We start from the raw sequence: 14,325 nt of genomic DNA on the forward strand, positions 1-14,325 counted from the left end.
CAAACCCACACTCCCACGTGAACATGCTCCCATAATCCACTCACCCATTCTGGCTGTACCACTGGATGGTGGGATGTCGGTTGTTCTGGAGATCCTGAGCAAAGTTTCGTCTGGGTTGAGTAGAAATGTTTGGCTCAGCCTTGTAAAGTAATGTACAGTCAGTGATGTTAGTACAAGCATTGTTTTGAATGCTGCCGATACCCACAGTCCAAAGCGTTGAGGCCTTACAGAGAGATGGTTCTGTCTCTCCTCCACTAGGGGGCTCTGTTTCAACACACACAAGTGCATATTTACAAAGACAGTTGCTCTGACATAACCACACACACACACACACCCCAGGGCTGTGACAATATATCGGCGTGACTATAAATTGTGATATTAAATTATGAGATAGTATTAATCCAAAAATATATTGTCTTACATGGACATTTTGGAACCTAATTGTAATATTTATTTTAAATGTCATTATGCTCTTTACCTGCAAGACTGAAACAGTTAGAAATATGATATAATCAGTAAGCATGGTTACTGTACTGAAAAGATTTAAACAAATAATTAACAGCCATGGGATGAACACACACGCAACCTGCACTTTTGTCTCAACACAACTGCACCAGGAGGCGCTGTTGTAAACATTATTTTTGAACTCATGCTGAACACCACAGAATAGCCTCATTAACTACAGGTTCTGATTACATGCTCTCGATCCTAGAACATTCAGCTGGTACGAATAACCTGTCTGAGAAAGTTCCATGACCCGAATTGGCTGCTACATGAACACATACACGCACGCTCACACACGCGTGAACAATCTCATTCATCCCAGATTAGGGGTTTTTTGTTGTTGTTGTTGAAGGCAGTGATTTTTAAATAGTTGTTTATTTTTGTGTGTAAATATTTTTTGTTCTTTTAAAGAATGCTGACTGATCTGTTGCACTATAAGGACCCTTTATAATACTTTATGATTCCTGATGATTTATTTCTTTGTTGTTTGTGAAATCACTACATCCTTATGGCATTAGATTGACTCTGTGACTAATAAACGTAAGCTTTGCGATGGTGGACTCCCTGAGCATGGCGTCTGCTGAAACGCCTGACAGACAAACTCTGTGACTGGTTTATGATCAGAAAGATGATGAAGTTTTGTATATGATTGTATGAAACTTGTCATGTTATTAATGCCCACGTGTTACTGTTGCAATCAAAAGAGCTGTTCTAATCCCAAGTCTGGGTTTCTGTGTTTGATTGCTTTGTCTTCAAGGTTAGTTCTGTACCTTAGATACCTGTGCATTTCCTGTGCCCACTGCCCTATGGACTGTGTCTGAGCTCTTCAGCGCCCCTGAACACTGCCTAGTCTTTACCACTGGGGTGGTACAAGGGTCTCTTGGTGTGTTTTGTTGTGCATGTGCACAAAGTCCTGTGCTGTATAAAGTTCCTCTGTTTTCAGCATGGCCCGTTTCCCTGCTAAGGGTCTGGTACGTGGATGGCTCGTCCTGTACCACACCGCTGTGTTCACGTTCAGCACTTACGCCCGCGCAGTACTGAGTCATCATTGCTGTGCTGTGTTCATTGTTCTCTGTGCGCTTACGAACGCCAGCCACACACACACACTCCAGGGCCTGGTGGAGCGGGAGCAGACAGAAGGTGAGCGCCATGATGCCTGGCTCTGCACACACACAGACAAACCCATCGTTAACTCTCTCAAACGTTCTGTTCTAATTGGCTGTGCAGATTTTAATTGGTTGCACTAATTGAGACAAAGACAAGAAAATTCCAGAACATCCCGTGTCCTGAGAGGACACAATCTGGTCTCACCTAAAAAATAAATGTATTACTGCGGCTTAACGGGACTGATCTAGGATCAGAGTGGTTCTGTTTCTTTCTATGTCCAGTTCTTGAAGAGACCCTGCCCCTACGTAAGAGCTGTTGGCGTCTTGCGTCTGGGTCCCGGGGTGGATGCTGTCCTGTGCCGTAGTGCTTTAAGGTCGCTAGGACCTGGTCCTGGTGCCACAGGGACCAGGATGTTGCTCCTGTCTGAGTACCACTCAGACATATGAGACAGATGGAGATCATGAACACAACATAAATGTGTAAAAAAAACTCAGTTTACTTTATAAATGTGCACACACATTCACTTTGACACTTATTTGGGAGAAATTCCTCACACTCACCTCCCTGTCCCTGTCTCTCACACACACACTATTTGTCTCAGGTTTCATACGGATGTGTTTTTTTTTCCTGGACACGGAAAGTAAGAGGGTTGAGAACATACAAAAAGCTTTTAGAAACCGCAGCCCCCTGAGATGGACAGAGGAGGCAGAAACATGAAAATATGGATGAAAGTCAACATGAGTGAAGGAAAAAGATGGAGAGAGTATAAGAGACAATGATGAGTGTGAGTGTGTGTGTGTGTAGCTCTATTTAAGTGGCTTTGGCTCAGACAGTATTTAGTATTAGTGCCCCTGAAACACAGCAATGAGAGATAGGTTCTTCGTGATTAGAGCCAAATACACAAACACAAATCTTTTCTAACCCTTGTGCCCTCTCACACTCATTAAGGTAAAAGTTCCCAGTGTAGTCAGACAGGGGATTATCAGCGCACACACACACACTGACCACCTTATCCTCCTCACTCCTAACCGGATTCAGTCCTGAAGACATGCAGTGTGACCCTACACACACACACACCTTTATCACTCTGCATTGCTTGCAGACACACACAAACTTTTGATTCACCCATATTCTTATGCATGTTCACACACACTCCCCAAGCTTTAAATCTCATCTGTGTTCTCAGCATGAAGAGGAATGAGCAGGTGTCAGAGGGGAGGAGAGAAGCGAGGATGGACAGTTCTAGTAAAGGAGGAAGGGTGGGAGAGAGGGATGGAGGGATGTGGTAGAGGAAGGAGGGTGGGAGAGAGGGATGGAGGGATGTGGTAGAGGAAGGAGGGTGGGAGAGAGGGATGGAGGGATGTGGTAGAGGAAGGAGGGTGGGAGAGGAAGGAGGGTGGGAGAGAGGGATGTGATGAGGGGTTAAACAGCTTTTGAACTGTCTGTGTCTAAAGAAACAGACCTTTTTAAATGAACAGCCTCCCACTTTGAGATTGTAGATAATGTTGGTTTGATTTTGCTAATACTTTTAATTATTTAAAAGAATCACAGTGAAGGTTTGTCTCAATGTTTAGATTGTCTTGAATTTTGTGTCAGTAGTTAAGTGAATTTCTTAGACGTTTACACATACGTCAGCACTACATTGTGTGAAAGATGGAGGGAGAGAGAGAGAGTGTGTGTGTGCGTGTGTGTGTAAGTGTAAGGCTGTATGGTCTCAGCATTGCTAAAAGCACACATTCAACTCAATTAGCAGCATGCATTATTGATATCTGTCTGGAGATGTATTTGTGTTTACACTGGAATTAAAAGCCTCCGGTGTCACCTATCACACTCCAGGGAACGAGAGAGAGCAAACTTTAGCCGCGCAGAAAGAGACCAGTTATTTTTACTGAGCACACTTTACGATAAGATGAGGAATATTTAATTATCCCGCAGGTTCCACACAGATATCTGTCACGTTGCTTTCTGGACATGTATTTACTGTACAAATGTAATTGAAACAATATGGACAAATTACAAATAGTTTTATTCAAATATACTGACATATTACTGATTGCAGGTTTTCACATTTTGAATCATCCAGCTATCATACTTCGAGATAACTTTTTAGATTGGTAGATTATGCACAGTTGTGCCACGTCTAGATCTTGGCATTAGTCTAAGGTATGCATCAGTAATGTGAGGGATTCTGTATAATTTGTGTGTGTGTGTGTGTGTGTGTGTGTGTGTGTGAGAGAGAGAGAGAGAGAGAGAGAGAGAGAGAGAGAGAGAGAGAGAGAGAGAGAGAGAGAGAGAGAGAGAAAGGAGTTGAAGGTGTCTTTCTTCTCTGACCCCTTAATCCTTTCATTCTTGTTGAGGACAGGACCCGCGTGCTTAAATTGCCACCGAACAGGTAACACCGCCGTTCTGTAACCGCGCGGGGCCGTGGGGACGATGCTGCAGTCTGCGGATTAGCACACTGGGTTTGCATGGTCGCCTTTTGGGGAATGTTTCTAATGAGATTATTTAGCTGCTGTTCAACCGAGGATTTTTATTTTCTACAAAATAGACAACAGCCAGGTATAAAACCCAGAAAAGAAAGTGGTGAAGTGGTAAAGAAAAAAGAATGACGCAGTTACTTTTTTGTTTTTGTAAAACTTTAGAAAACAATACAAAACAAAAACAAACAGCGGGCAGTGCCGTTACCGGCAGCTCGTGTGTCGTCTAGTCGCCTATAAAACTCATTATGAAAAGAAAAGAAAGGGAAACACATTTTAACATAAAGACTGTGTGACTTTAAGAAGAAGAGCGTTTGGGCTGCTGTAGTTGATCTGTTTCTCTTTGGTTAATTGGGAGATGCTGATTTGTCGAACGAAATAACAATAAAAACACAAAACATTTAGCATTGATATAACATCTCCCCCCCACTTTAATGTGTGATACTGTTTTATTGATTATATTTTTAAATAATTTACTAATTTTCATGATATATAAATAATGTATGAATCGCATAATTAAAAAGCGACGATTGCTTCGTTAATGAACCTTGTAACATTTTACAGATGCGCTGTAGCTGTTTTAATATGGGATCGTTCACTTCACCTTACTGGGGCAGACGTAAGTGCAGTGTGTGTGTGTGTGTGTGTGTGTGTGTGTGTGTGTGTGTGTGTGTGTGTGTGTGTGTGTGTGTGTAATCAGTAGTGATATTGGAAGTCTCAAATACATTGTGGTCTCAATATATCCCAAATGGAATGTTTGCATACAGTTTTTTTCTCTTGTAAATTTCCCAAAGTGCTGGATTTATGGATAATGAGTTAATGAGTGGGATATGTTAGCACTGAACAGGGAAGTACTGGTGAACTCATGGTGTCGGGACTCCTACTCACCCAGCCTGACAAGGTTCAGTTGTCATCACATCAGAATCTCTAAGTGTTCCTTAGCTTGATGTGTGTTCCTTTACCTCTAAGGTGAATGTGCATGAAAAAGTCTCTGCTCCACGTCTGGAGAGATGGTGTTTTCATATTGCCATGTTTCTGCACTTAAATATGTTTTTACCAGGTCGAGTAATGATGTACCCAGTGAACTTCACAGTACCACCAGTAATCCAAAAGTCATGCAAAGATTTCAACATGTCATGACATTCTAGAATTTTTCTAAAATATAATCTCACAAACTCTACAAAACCTTAACTCCAACCTCAGTGCAACACCAGCACTGAAACTCATCGTTTCTCTCTGATTGGTCAATTGTCTCCATGTTTCTGCCTCTCCGTAGCAGTACTGTTTCCTGATTGGGCATATAAACCAGCCTGGTCACCAGGCTCTCGGCAAGTGCAGCTGTGGCACTTCCTGTTGGAACTGTTGGGGCGGGGTGAGGGCGGGGCCATTTCCTGGGGCAGCGAATGGGGAGAGTTTGTGATCAGAGACCCTGAGCGCCTGGCCAAACTGTGGGGAGAACGGAAGGGCAAGCCACATATGAACTATGACAAGCTCAGCAGAGCACTGAGGTACACACACACACACAAACACACACACACACACACACACACACACACACACACACACACACACACACACGCTTGCACACACATGCTTGCACGCACAAATACATGCATACACACATACATACGCACACACACAATCATGTGTACACACACATGCATACGTGCGTGCAAACATACCCGTGTGTATGCACACATTTGCACATGTATGCACATGCACACACATACAGGTACACCCACACACACATACACATACATACATGTACATATGCACATAGATCTATACATGGAGTCAAAAGGCAAATTTCTTGTGTAGGAACTTTCTCTAAAGGTAAATACACTGTTTATGTTGACAGATATTACTACAATAAACGGATTCTGCACAAGACCAAAGGGAAAAGATTCACCTACAAATTTAACTTCAGTAAATTGATTCTGGTGAACTACCCCAATCTGCCTACATGCCAACAGGTATGTATGTGTGTGTGTGTGTGTGTGTGTGTGTGTGTGTGTGTGTGTGTTAATGTGAATGCAAATGTGATCAATATATTTACAGAATAATTTGCATTCAGTCATAAGGTCTCCCTCTCTCTCCCTCTCTCTCTCTCTCTCTCTCTCTCTCTCTCTCTCTCTCTCTCTCTCTCTATATATATATATATATATATATATATATATATATATATATATATATATATATATATATATATATATATATATTGGTATGTTTGTATGTGTGTGTCAGGTGGTTCAGCCTGGAGCCTCTGTTCCATTCTCTCTGTCCTCTCAGGGGTCTTCACTGTACAGCCCACAGGACACAGGTATTAAAAACCTAGCAATGATTAGGCCTATGACCAACCTAACATACCTATTCTATTACTTTGAGAAAATAACCTGTTACAATTATCAGCCGTTCATTATTAATAATACTCTGTGTGTGTGTGTGTGTGTGTGTGTGTGTGTGTGTGTGTGTGTGTGTTGTCCAGCAGCTCTGCTATCCATCTCTCACCCTCTGCTGCTCCCTTACTGCTTCCCAAAGCCCCTCCCCTTTCCTCAGGTTCATCCAATCCAGGGACAGTTTCCTCTGTTTTCAGCTCCACCCACTTCAGCATCTAACCTATCAGAGCTCTCCCACCTGACACCATTCAACAATGCCCTATACCTTGCCCAGACTTTAAATGGTTGGTCAACCAAGAGTAGCACAGGGGTATTTAAACAGAGTCACGGAACCGGGAAAGAGTGATGACCGTGAAGGACAAGAAAGAAAGCGAGAAAGAGAGAAAAATGGAGGAGAGAAGCTGAAGAGACTTCATCTCCACTGGGTAGAGCACATTTAAAGGTCCCATTAGAGCACATTTAAAGGTCCTATCAGGAATTGCTAGAACTTGCAGACTAGTTTTTTATTCTTGCACCACTAACATGTGCATGCTTGTGTTGTCTGGGCCAGACCCCAGACAGCCAGGCTGCTCATTCTGCTAAAATAAAGGTTTCAATGAGAACATTAAGCCTATTAAGTGAGCACTTCTTTCTAGTCTGACTAAAACAGTAGTGTGACACTAGTCTTAATAAGACACAACACATGCACGTCCTTTCATTTAAACTAACATATCCCAAAACAGATCATTATGTAATTATACACAGGTGGATTTGAAAAGGTCCAAGACTATTGTGGAGGACCATGTATAGGGTTTACTACGTGACACAAATCTGCTATGTTATGACTATGACCTGATCTCCATTACAAAAAACAATGTTAACATCAATAATTAATAACATATTCACATAAATGTCTCACAGTTTCACAATTATTTGAAACGAAACAAAAAGAAAAACAACCAAAACCCAAACAAAAATTAGAAATGCATAAATAAACCAAGATGTCCGCCCCCTACAGGTAATGGTGGCACAGGTCACAGGAAATAGGTGCAAATAAGGCCACAGAGGCAATAAGAGAGCGAGAGAGGGAGAGGGAGAAGGAGAGAAAAGAAGAGATAGAGAGAGTGAGAGAACACTTCATTCTGTCTTAGACAATGAACACGGTCTCCTGAACTCCTGTCCTCGTTCATGAACCCACTTGACGGCAACTGAAAAAAGAAGAAAAAAGTACAAATCCAACCAAATGTAAGAGTCTCCATCACTCCCACACACAGTTAAAGCTCTTCATACGTCGGAGGCTGAACGCCAGCAGCATGGCTACATCTCTGAGGTTAAAGGCCAGATAAAACTCACCCCATTTGCTTCCCTGTAAGACAGGGCATGAAGCATGCAGGCTAAGCTCACTGAGTTCACCATTCTGTAGCAGATTGTACCACAGCACAGCAGAACCCTGGAACAGAAAGAATAAAAACCTTAGACACCAGAGAAACCACACACCTGTTATACACCTGTTATACATCTGTTATACACCTGTTACACACCTGTTATACATCTGTTATACACCTGTTATACACCTGTTATACACCTGTTATACATCTGTTATACACCTGATTTTGGAAAATGCACTTTAAAGTATACAAAGAAGTATTTATCCACATGCATTTTGTCTTATACACTGAAGGGTCAAGAACAGTGACTGCAGGCCAGTTCCTCATGGTGTTCCCTACTCTAACAGACCCTTACTGAGCCTTCTTGTGATTACACAGGTGAACTGCTCATTGAGAGTTTCTGGAATTAATCCGTATTGTTTTTTTAAAAAATTCCTTACATTTCCAGGTCAAGTAAATCAGCTCAATCAAACCTCTGAGAACAGCTTTCAGAAACATTACTGTGGAGCTGCTGAGATGTAAGCTGATATTCCGCAGTAGTTCACATACCTTCACAGGCTTTAGGGATACACCTATTTCTGGAAACACTGTGGCCCCTCCCCCTCCGACATCACTCAGCTGTAGTGGACACAGGTAGTATTTTTAATGTGGCCTACAGCAATTTGAGCAGGTGAGAGTATGGAGGTGAGAGTACGGAGGTGAGGAGGTGAGAGTACGGAGGTGAGGAGGTGAGAGTACGGAGGTGAGGAGGTGAGAGTACAGAGAGCCTTACATATATAAGGACACTTGCAATCCTGTGTCCTTCAGAGTTCTCAGTGAGCTCCTACAGAAGAAAACATGAGCAGTGAATAACACTGTGTAAGATGGCTGTTGCTGTCCAAAGCCAAAAATGTTCTTCCTTACCCCAGTGTCGTAATGAGGTTCAAACTGACCACCAATCCCATAATTCAGGACCTGAAACACACATCCAAACAGGACTGATTCATTCTAACTGCTGACTCCAGTCATTTAGCAAAGCCAGCTGGAACAAAAGTCTGGTTGAGGACTTTTACTTTGTGAACCTGAACTGTACATGTGTGCAAGCAAGTTATTCAATTGAGCCCTTGCAATGTTCATGTACTGTTCTTCATTCTACAAAATCAAAACATTAATATAAAGTATTATTACAAGTTTTATTTTTAAATGCCCACATGAATGAAGTAAGGGAAGTCATAAAGCATATTTAGTATTTTAATGTAGTTTTAATATAAAAGTTGTACAAAATCAAAAACTAAAATAACATTACACAAAAAGGGGAAATGGCTGATATGTTTTTCATTGCAGTGACACAGTTAAGCAAAGTGGAATGTGGAGATGAGCTCAATAGTTAATTGATAGATAGGGGATGATTATGATGTCATTAATTAATTGACAGGATGATTATGAGGTCATTTATTAATTAATATATAGTGAATGGTTATGATGTCATCAATTAATTGATACAGGATGATTATGAGGTTATTAATTAATTGATAGAGAATGATTGAGGTCATTAATTAATTGATAGAGGATGATTATGATGTCATTAATTAATTGATAGAGGATGATTATGAGGTAATTAATTGATAGAGGATGAATATGATGTCATTAATTAATTGATAGATAGAGGATGATTATGATCTCATAAATTAAATTATAGATAGAGGATGATTATGAGGTCATTAATCGGCTAATTGCAGGACCTGCAGTGTCTCTGATGACTCCATGTTCAAGCCTGTTATGTAGGCGAGTCTCTGAGTGACCCGAGAGACAACAGGATCATAATCATCAAGCCAAGCACTGTACACACACACACACACACACACACATACATACACACACACACACACACACACACACACAGAAAAATGTGCATTCAGTTGACATCTTTTATCCAAAGTGACATACAATTATGACTGAGTACAACTTAAGAAGTTGATTGATATTTGAAATTACTGACCTCTGTGACACACGTAAGCTTGAAACCATGACCTTTCTATTTCCAGTAACCTCTGACCTTTCAAACTTCAGAAAGAGAAAATGGACTAAAACACATTTAAATGTAATAAATAAAATCCTTTTAAAGTGCATGCAAAGGACTCTGAATACATCAGTACATCAGTACACCAGTACATCAGTAGATCAGTACATTAGTACATCAACACACTGAAACTGTGGCTTCAATGAAGCACGGAAATTGTCCCAGACCTGACTGTGGCTACAATGAAGTATTTACCAGAGGCCTTGAGAGGATCTTCAGAATCTCCATCTCACTCTCTGATAGGATGTCATGGTATCTAATGATGGAAGGCTCGTCCCACTCCTCCTCCACCTTTACAGGGGCATAGGTGAGTCTGGTGTCACCACCACCCATACGGTAGCTGCAGCTCAGTGGCCTCGACCTCCTGGACATCTCAGGGTTGAAATAAAGAATTTCATAAATCAACAATGGCATTTTTCTCTATGTACTGTACGTCTTTTTTTGCAGGAATACATCACTTTTAGCAGCGAAATTCTTATGTGTGGTGTAAAGGGTTTATTTATTCCCAAAGATTATTTATATAACATGTTTATTATTGGATGTGCATTTGAATCCATTTTTTAAAAATGAACCTTTTCTTTTAAAGAAACTTTTTTCATTAATCAACTGTGTAGGTAAGTATATATGTAGAACAGATTAACTTTAAAATTAATATTAACTTGAGAAGGTCTAATCATTAGTACTGCTATGTGCACTTTCAGTTCTGCAGTAAGAACTCCCAGTAAAATTAAAGTAAAGCAATATGCTATTGAATAACTATTGAATATTTGTCATTTCTTCTTTTCTTCTAATCATTCTAATCAAATGTATTGATTTGTTCTGATGCATTCAGATATTGTCCCAAGTCTCCTCATTTCCCTTGCCTGTTTTGGATCAGCGCGTTGGCAGTCTGCCCCCTGCAAAGAGCTTCATAGATGCTGCCTGAGGTGCTGTTGAGTCTGAGAACATTAGGATTTGAGGTCTGAGTGAAATGTCTGCCCTTGTAAATGGCCAGGTCCAATCTAGCATCCATATTTGTGGGATCTAAAAAATTAAAATAAGAACCAAGTTTAAAGTTACACGCACCTGTAAGACAGTAACTATAAAGATTTTGGCAGATGACACTCACCTAGATGTACAAGGGTCTGAGTGAAGTATATGGCGATGGTTAGATCTCCAAAGTGGAAGGCTGATGAGGCGAGGTATTGGAGAACGCTGAGCTTTGTCACAGTGGCCTCCTGGTCTGCGTTTATATTAGACAGTGTGTACAAGAACCACAGGAAAGCATGCTGGAACTGGTCTTGGTCGTACGCCACCTTCCCCAGATGGAAGCTTTCATCTGGCTTTAAAAGTATTTCTCTCCCTGCCCAGTTTGAACAGTGATCGCATTGAGTTTTGACAATTCTTACTTACACATATCAGAAAAATTATTTATGTCATTATAATTTTTACTACATTTATGGTATTTATCTGACGCTTTTATCCAAAGCGACTTACAATTTGGTCTGAACACAACTTGAGTAATTGAGGGTTAAGGGTTTTGTTGAGGAACCCAACAGTGGAAACCTGGCAGTGTTAGAACTTGAACTGGCAACCTTCTGATTACTAGTCCAGTACCTGAACCACTGAGACACCACACACACACCACACCACACACCCACACCCTACAACATACACACCCTACACACACACACACACACCTCACCATGCACGACCTTCTGATTACTAGTCCAGTACCTGAACCACTGAGACACCACACACACACCACACCACACACCCACACCCTACATCATACACACCCTACACACACACACACATACACACACCTCACCATGCACGACCTTCTGATTACTAGTCCAGTACTTGAACCTCTGAGACAGCACTGCCCCCAGTTTATCAGTTATCAGACTTATTTTGGCTAATCATACCTGACATAAAGTGACTACTATTGGAATCTTGTCACATGTATAACCAATTCACATTTTAGAGAAGTTTGATGGAAATTCTAAACTTAAGAGTACACCTAAATTTACTTTTACTTAAATATGTTAATAAAATAAAGAATAATTTATTTAAAAACTGGATCACAGCAGCGTGAGCCTTAGAGGTGCGACCTGTCTGTGGATCTTTAGTTATATCCTTGGGGTAGAGCTTGTACATGTCCTGCAGTCTGATTATCCCAAGGGCGGCACCATCTACATCCTCCTGGTCAGGGATGTGGTGGACATCCTCAGATAACATGTCCTGATAATCTGAATCATTGATAAATGCAGAGATTCCTTTATCATTTAAGAGTTCATTTGATATCTGAGTGTCACAAATGTGTATATGTTTCTCAGTGGCTATGATATTTTCAGGATGTTACCCTGATAAAGGCTCTGTTGAGTGTATTCACTGATAGTAAACCATTCTTTTCTCAGTCTCCTGATTAGCTTGTAAGATGCCACAGGGTTACTCATCACTGGATCGTTTTGCTCGGAATAATACAGAAATTTAAGGTACAGAAGAACACTGCAATGGACACAAATACATCAAATTATTCTAATATAATTACAATGAAAACCATAATGAATCTAGGAAAATAATGATATCTTTATTTCACTAAAAGCAAATAAGGATGTTATATAAAACAATTAATAAATTGAGTTTGAAGGTCATTAAAGACAATAACTAACATACCATTTTAAAAGCTGCTCATCAAATTAGAAGCAACATTAGTAGCAAAATCTAATTAGAAGCAACCTTCGAACTGGAAACACCTTCTACCTTCTCAGGTTCTGTAGATGAGCCTCTTCCATTTGTATGTAATAACTGAAGAAGTCCAAAAGCTCTTTCTCCTTCTCTGCAAGACTTGCCATTTTATCTAAAGAAATTCACGTTTGGTTCTGGTGATTTTACTTTTGGTGATGTTACAACATTTGAAACCTCATTTTGTTTTTGCAAGTGTAAATTTTGAAAGTGAACAAATATAGCACATGTAAAAAGAGAGAAAGAGCGAGATAGAGAGAAAAGAGGGAGAGCTCGAGAAAAGAGGGAAAGAGAAAGACAGAACGAGAGAGAAGCACTGAATGGTACCTGTGGAGGAGTAGAATTCATGTCCTGTGACACAGATAATGCAACAGAAAAATATAACATATTCCCCTGAGTCCATTCTATTGACCTTCAGGCTTCAAACTAATATCAAATCTGTATGTTGAATATATTTATTACTGCATACAGATCTAACGATCTGCTTAAGTAAAAGTATGAAAAAACTCAAGAAACCCAGACGCAGGCGATGCCCAGAGAGAACTGTGTTCTACTGTTTTATATAGAAACACCTGAGGAGGAAAACGATGTGACGGCTGATTGGCTCCTCCCTAAAGACAAACAATAAAACCAAAAGCAAAACTAACATTACAATTACATCATATGCAAAGTTTAACAGGAACAAGTTTCTCTGCAAAAAAAACCCTACTGCATTGTTTGACTAAATAGAGCATTCAGAATGGTCTGAATAGGACTACAACCTAGAAAATGGTCAGTAAAGATGTCAGTTGTTTGACCACTTCTGAAATACATGCTTCATTTAGGCATCTCATATATTATCTGTTCATTTGTGCTTGTTTCTCTTGCTGTAGTTTTCATTCACTCTGAAATTTCCTAGGCGATGACATCATTTTAATACATTTTGCAATCTTTTCTGATGATATACGACAAAGAGAACTCCATAGTGAACAAACTCGATATTTTCGTGTGCTCTCTAGTCCAGTCATGACTGTAGAAGGTCAGTGTCTACAGTTGCTAAGCTTGGTCTTGCACTCCAGACCCTTACATATACACTCACATTTACATTTATGGCATCTGGCAGACGCTCTTATCTAGAATGACTTACAAGTGCTACAAGTGCTTTGTCATTTCCACATAGAACACATCCTAGTACAGTACAGCAGGTTAGAGTCCAACATACCAATGAACTACTGTAGAAATACAGGGATCACTGCTGATGACTAGAAATACAAAACTCTGGTATTGTCTGGTGTTGTCCAGACTGTGGGACAACGACAATGCTAAAAGGACATTCCTTAAAGGATTGTAGTTTAATTTAATTATTTTAATAATAAAAAAATCATTTCAGTATGAGAAACTGCATATCTTCAGTTTTGATGAATGGAAACCGAAAGAATAGTAAGTACTGACAACTAAAAAGAAATGTGGGCTGTTATGTCGCATTTCAAAGAATCAAAAGGTTTCATTTTAAATGCCATCAGTTAAGCTCGCTTGGATCTTTGTACTGAAGATTTCTCCATCAGATCTAATAAACCATCAGAGGTAAAATGCACCTTCACTGCAAAGTGTAGTGTAGTGTTTATGCAAGGATATCTAGCAACCAACACACTGTGTAGTGTTTATGCAAAGTTGCCTAGTTAATTTGGTCATCTGGGATGCCAAAACAC

At 40.2% G+C, this 14,325-nt stretch overlaps 2 protein-coding genes across 2 annotated transcripts; one reads left to right on the forward strand and one right to left on the reverse strand.

The window, feature by feature from the left end:
- The first annotated feature begins 5,517 nt into the window (after positions 1 to 5,517).
- On the forward strand, positions 5,518 to 7,007 carry LOC113588961 (DNA-binding protein D-ETS-3). The gene is made up of 4 exons (XM_035528610.1): positions 5,518 to 5,596; positions 5,947 to 6,061; positions 6,333 to 6,408; positions 6,577 to 7,007. Exons 1-4 carry the CDS (start codon positions 5,565 to 5,567, stop codon positions 6,828 to 6,830), a joined length of 477 nt encoding a protein of 158 aa, XP_035384503.1. The 5' UTR covers positions 5,518 to 5,564; the 3' UTR covers positions 6,831 to 7,007.
- Positions 7,008 to 7,600: 593 nt separating this feature from the next.
- zgc:152670 (uncharacterized protein LOC557059 homolog) lies at positions 7,601 to 12,747 on the reverse strand. Its single transcript, XM_035528086.1, has 12 exons — positions 12,656 to 12,747; positions 12,255 to 12,400; positions 12,004 to 12,141; positions 11,019 to 11,246; positions 10,796 to 10,933; positions 10,106 to 10,290; positions 9,887 to 9,894; positions 9,573 to 9,669; positions 8,755 to 8,805; positions 8,401 to 8,469; positions 7,817 to 7,913; positions 7,601 to 7,671 (listed from the first exon to the last, which is right to left on the reverse strand). The coding sequence occupies exons 1-12, from the start codon at positions 12,745 to 12,747 to the stop codon at positions 7,601 to 7,603; spliced, it is 1,320 nt and encodes a 439-aa protein (XP_035383979.1).
- Between the last annotated feature and the right edge of the window lie 1,578 nt (positions 12,748 to 14,325).

Source organism: Electrophorus electricus, chromosome 7, assembly GCF_013358815.1.
Source record: "Electrophorus electricus isolate fEleEle1 chromosome 7, fEleEle1.pri, whole genome shotgun sequence".
Lineage (NCBI taxonomy): Eukaryota > Metazoa > Chordata > Actinopteri > Gymnotiformes > Gymnotidae > Electrophorus > Electrophorus electricus.

What these genes read in the sequence shown, in the direction of transcription:
- zgc:152670 (XM_035528086.1), bottom strand. Translation starts at nt 12,747, where the DNA reads ATGGCAAGTCTTGCAGAGAAGGAGAAAGAGCTTTTGGACTTCTTCAGT. An exon ending in TCAACAGAGCCTTTATCAGG is followed by an intron (nt 12,142 to 12,254) that starts GTAACATCCTGA and finishes TCAATGATTCAG; the next exon opens with ATTATCAGGACATGTTATCT. An exon ending in AACTAAAGATCCACAGACAG is followed by an intron (nt 11,247 to 12,003) that starts GTCGCACCTCTA and finishes GGGCAGGGAGAG; the next exon opens with AAATACTTTTAAAGCCAGAT.
- LOC113588961 (XM_035528610.1), top strand. Translation starts at nt 5,565, where the DNA reads ATGAACTATGACAAGCTCAGCAGAGCACTGAG. An exon ending in AAGCTCAGCAGAGCACTGAG is followed by an intron (nt 5,597 to 5,946) that starts GTACACACACAC and finishes TTATGTTGACAG; the next exon opens with ATATTACTACAATAAACGGA. An exon ending in GTACAGCCCACAGGACACAG is followed by an intron (nt 6,409 to 6,576) that starts GTATTAAAAACC and finishes GTTGTCCAGCAG; the next exon opens with CTCTGCTATCCATCTCTCAC.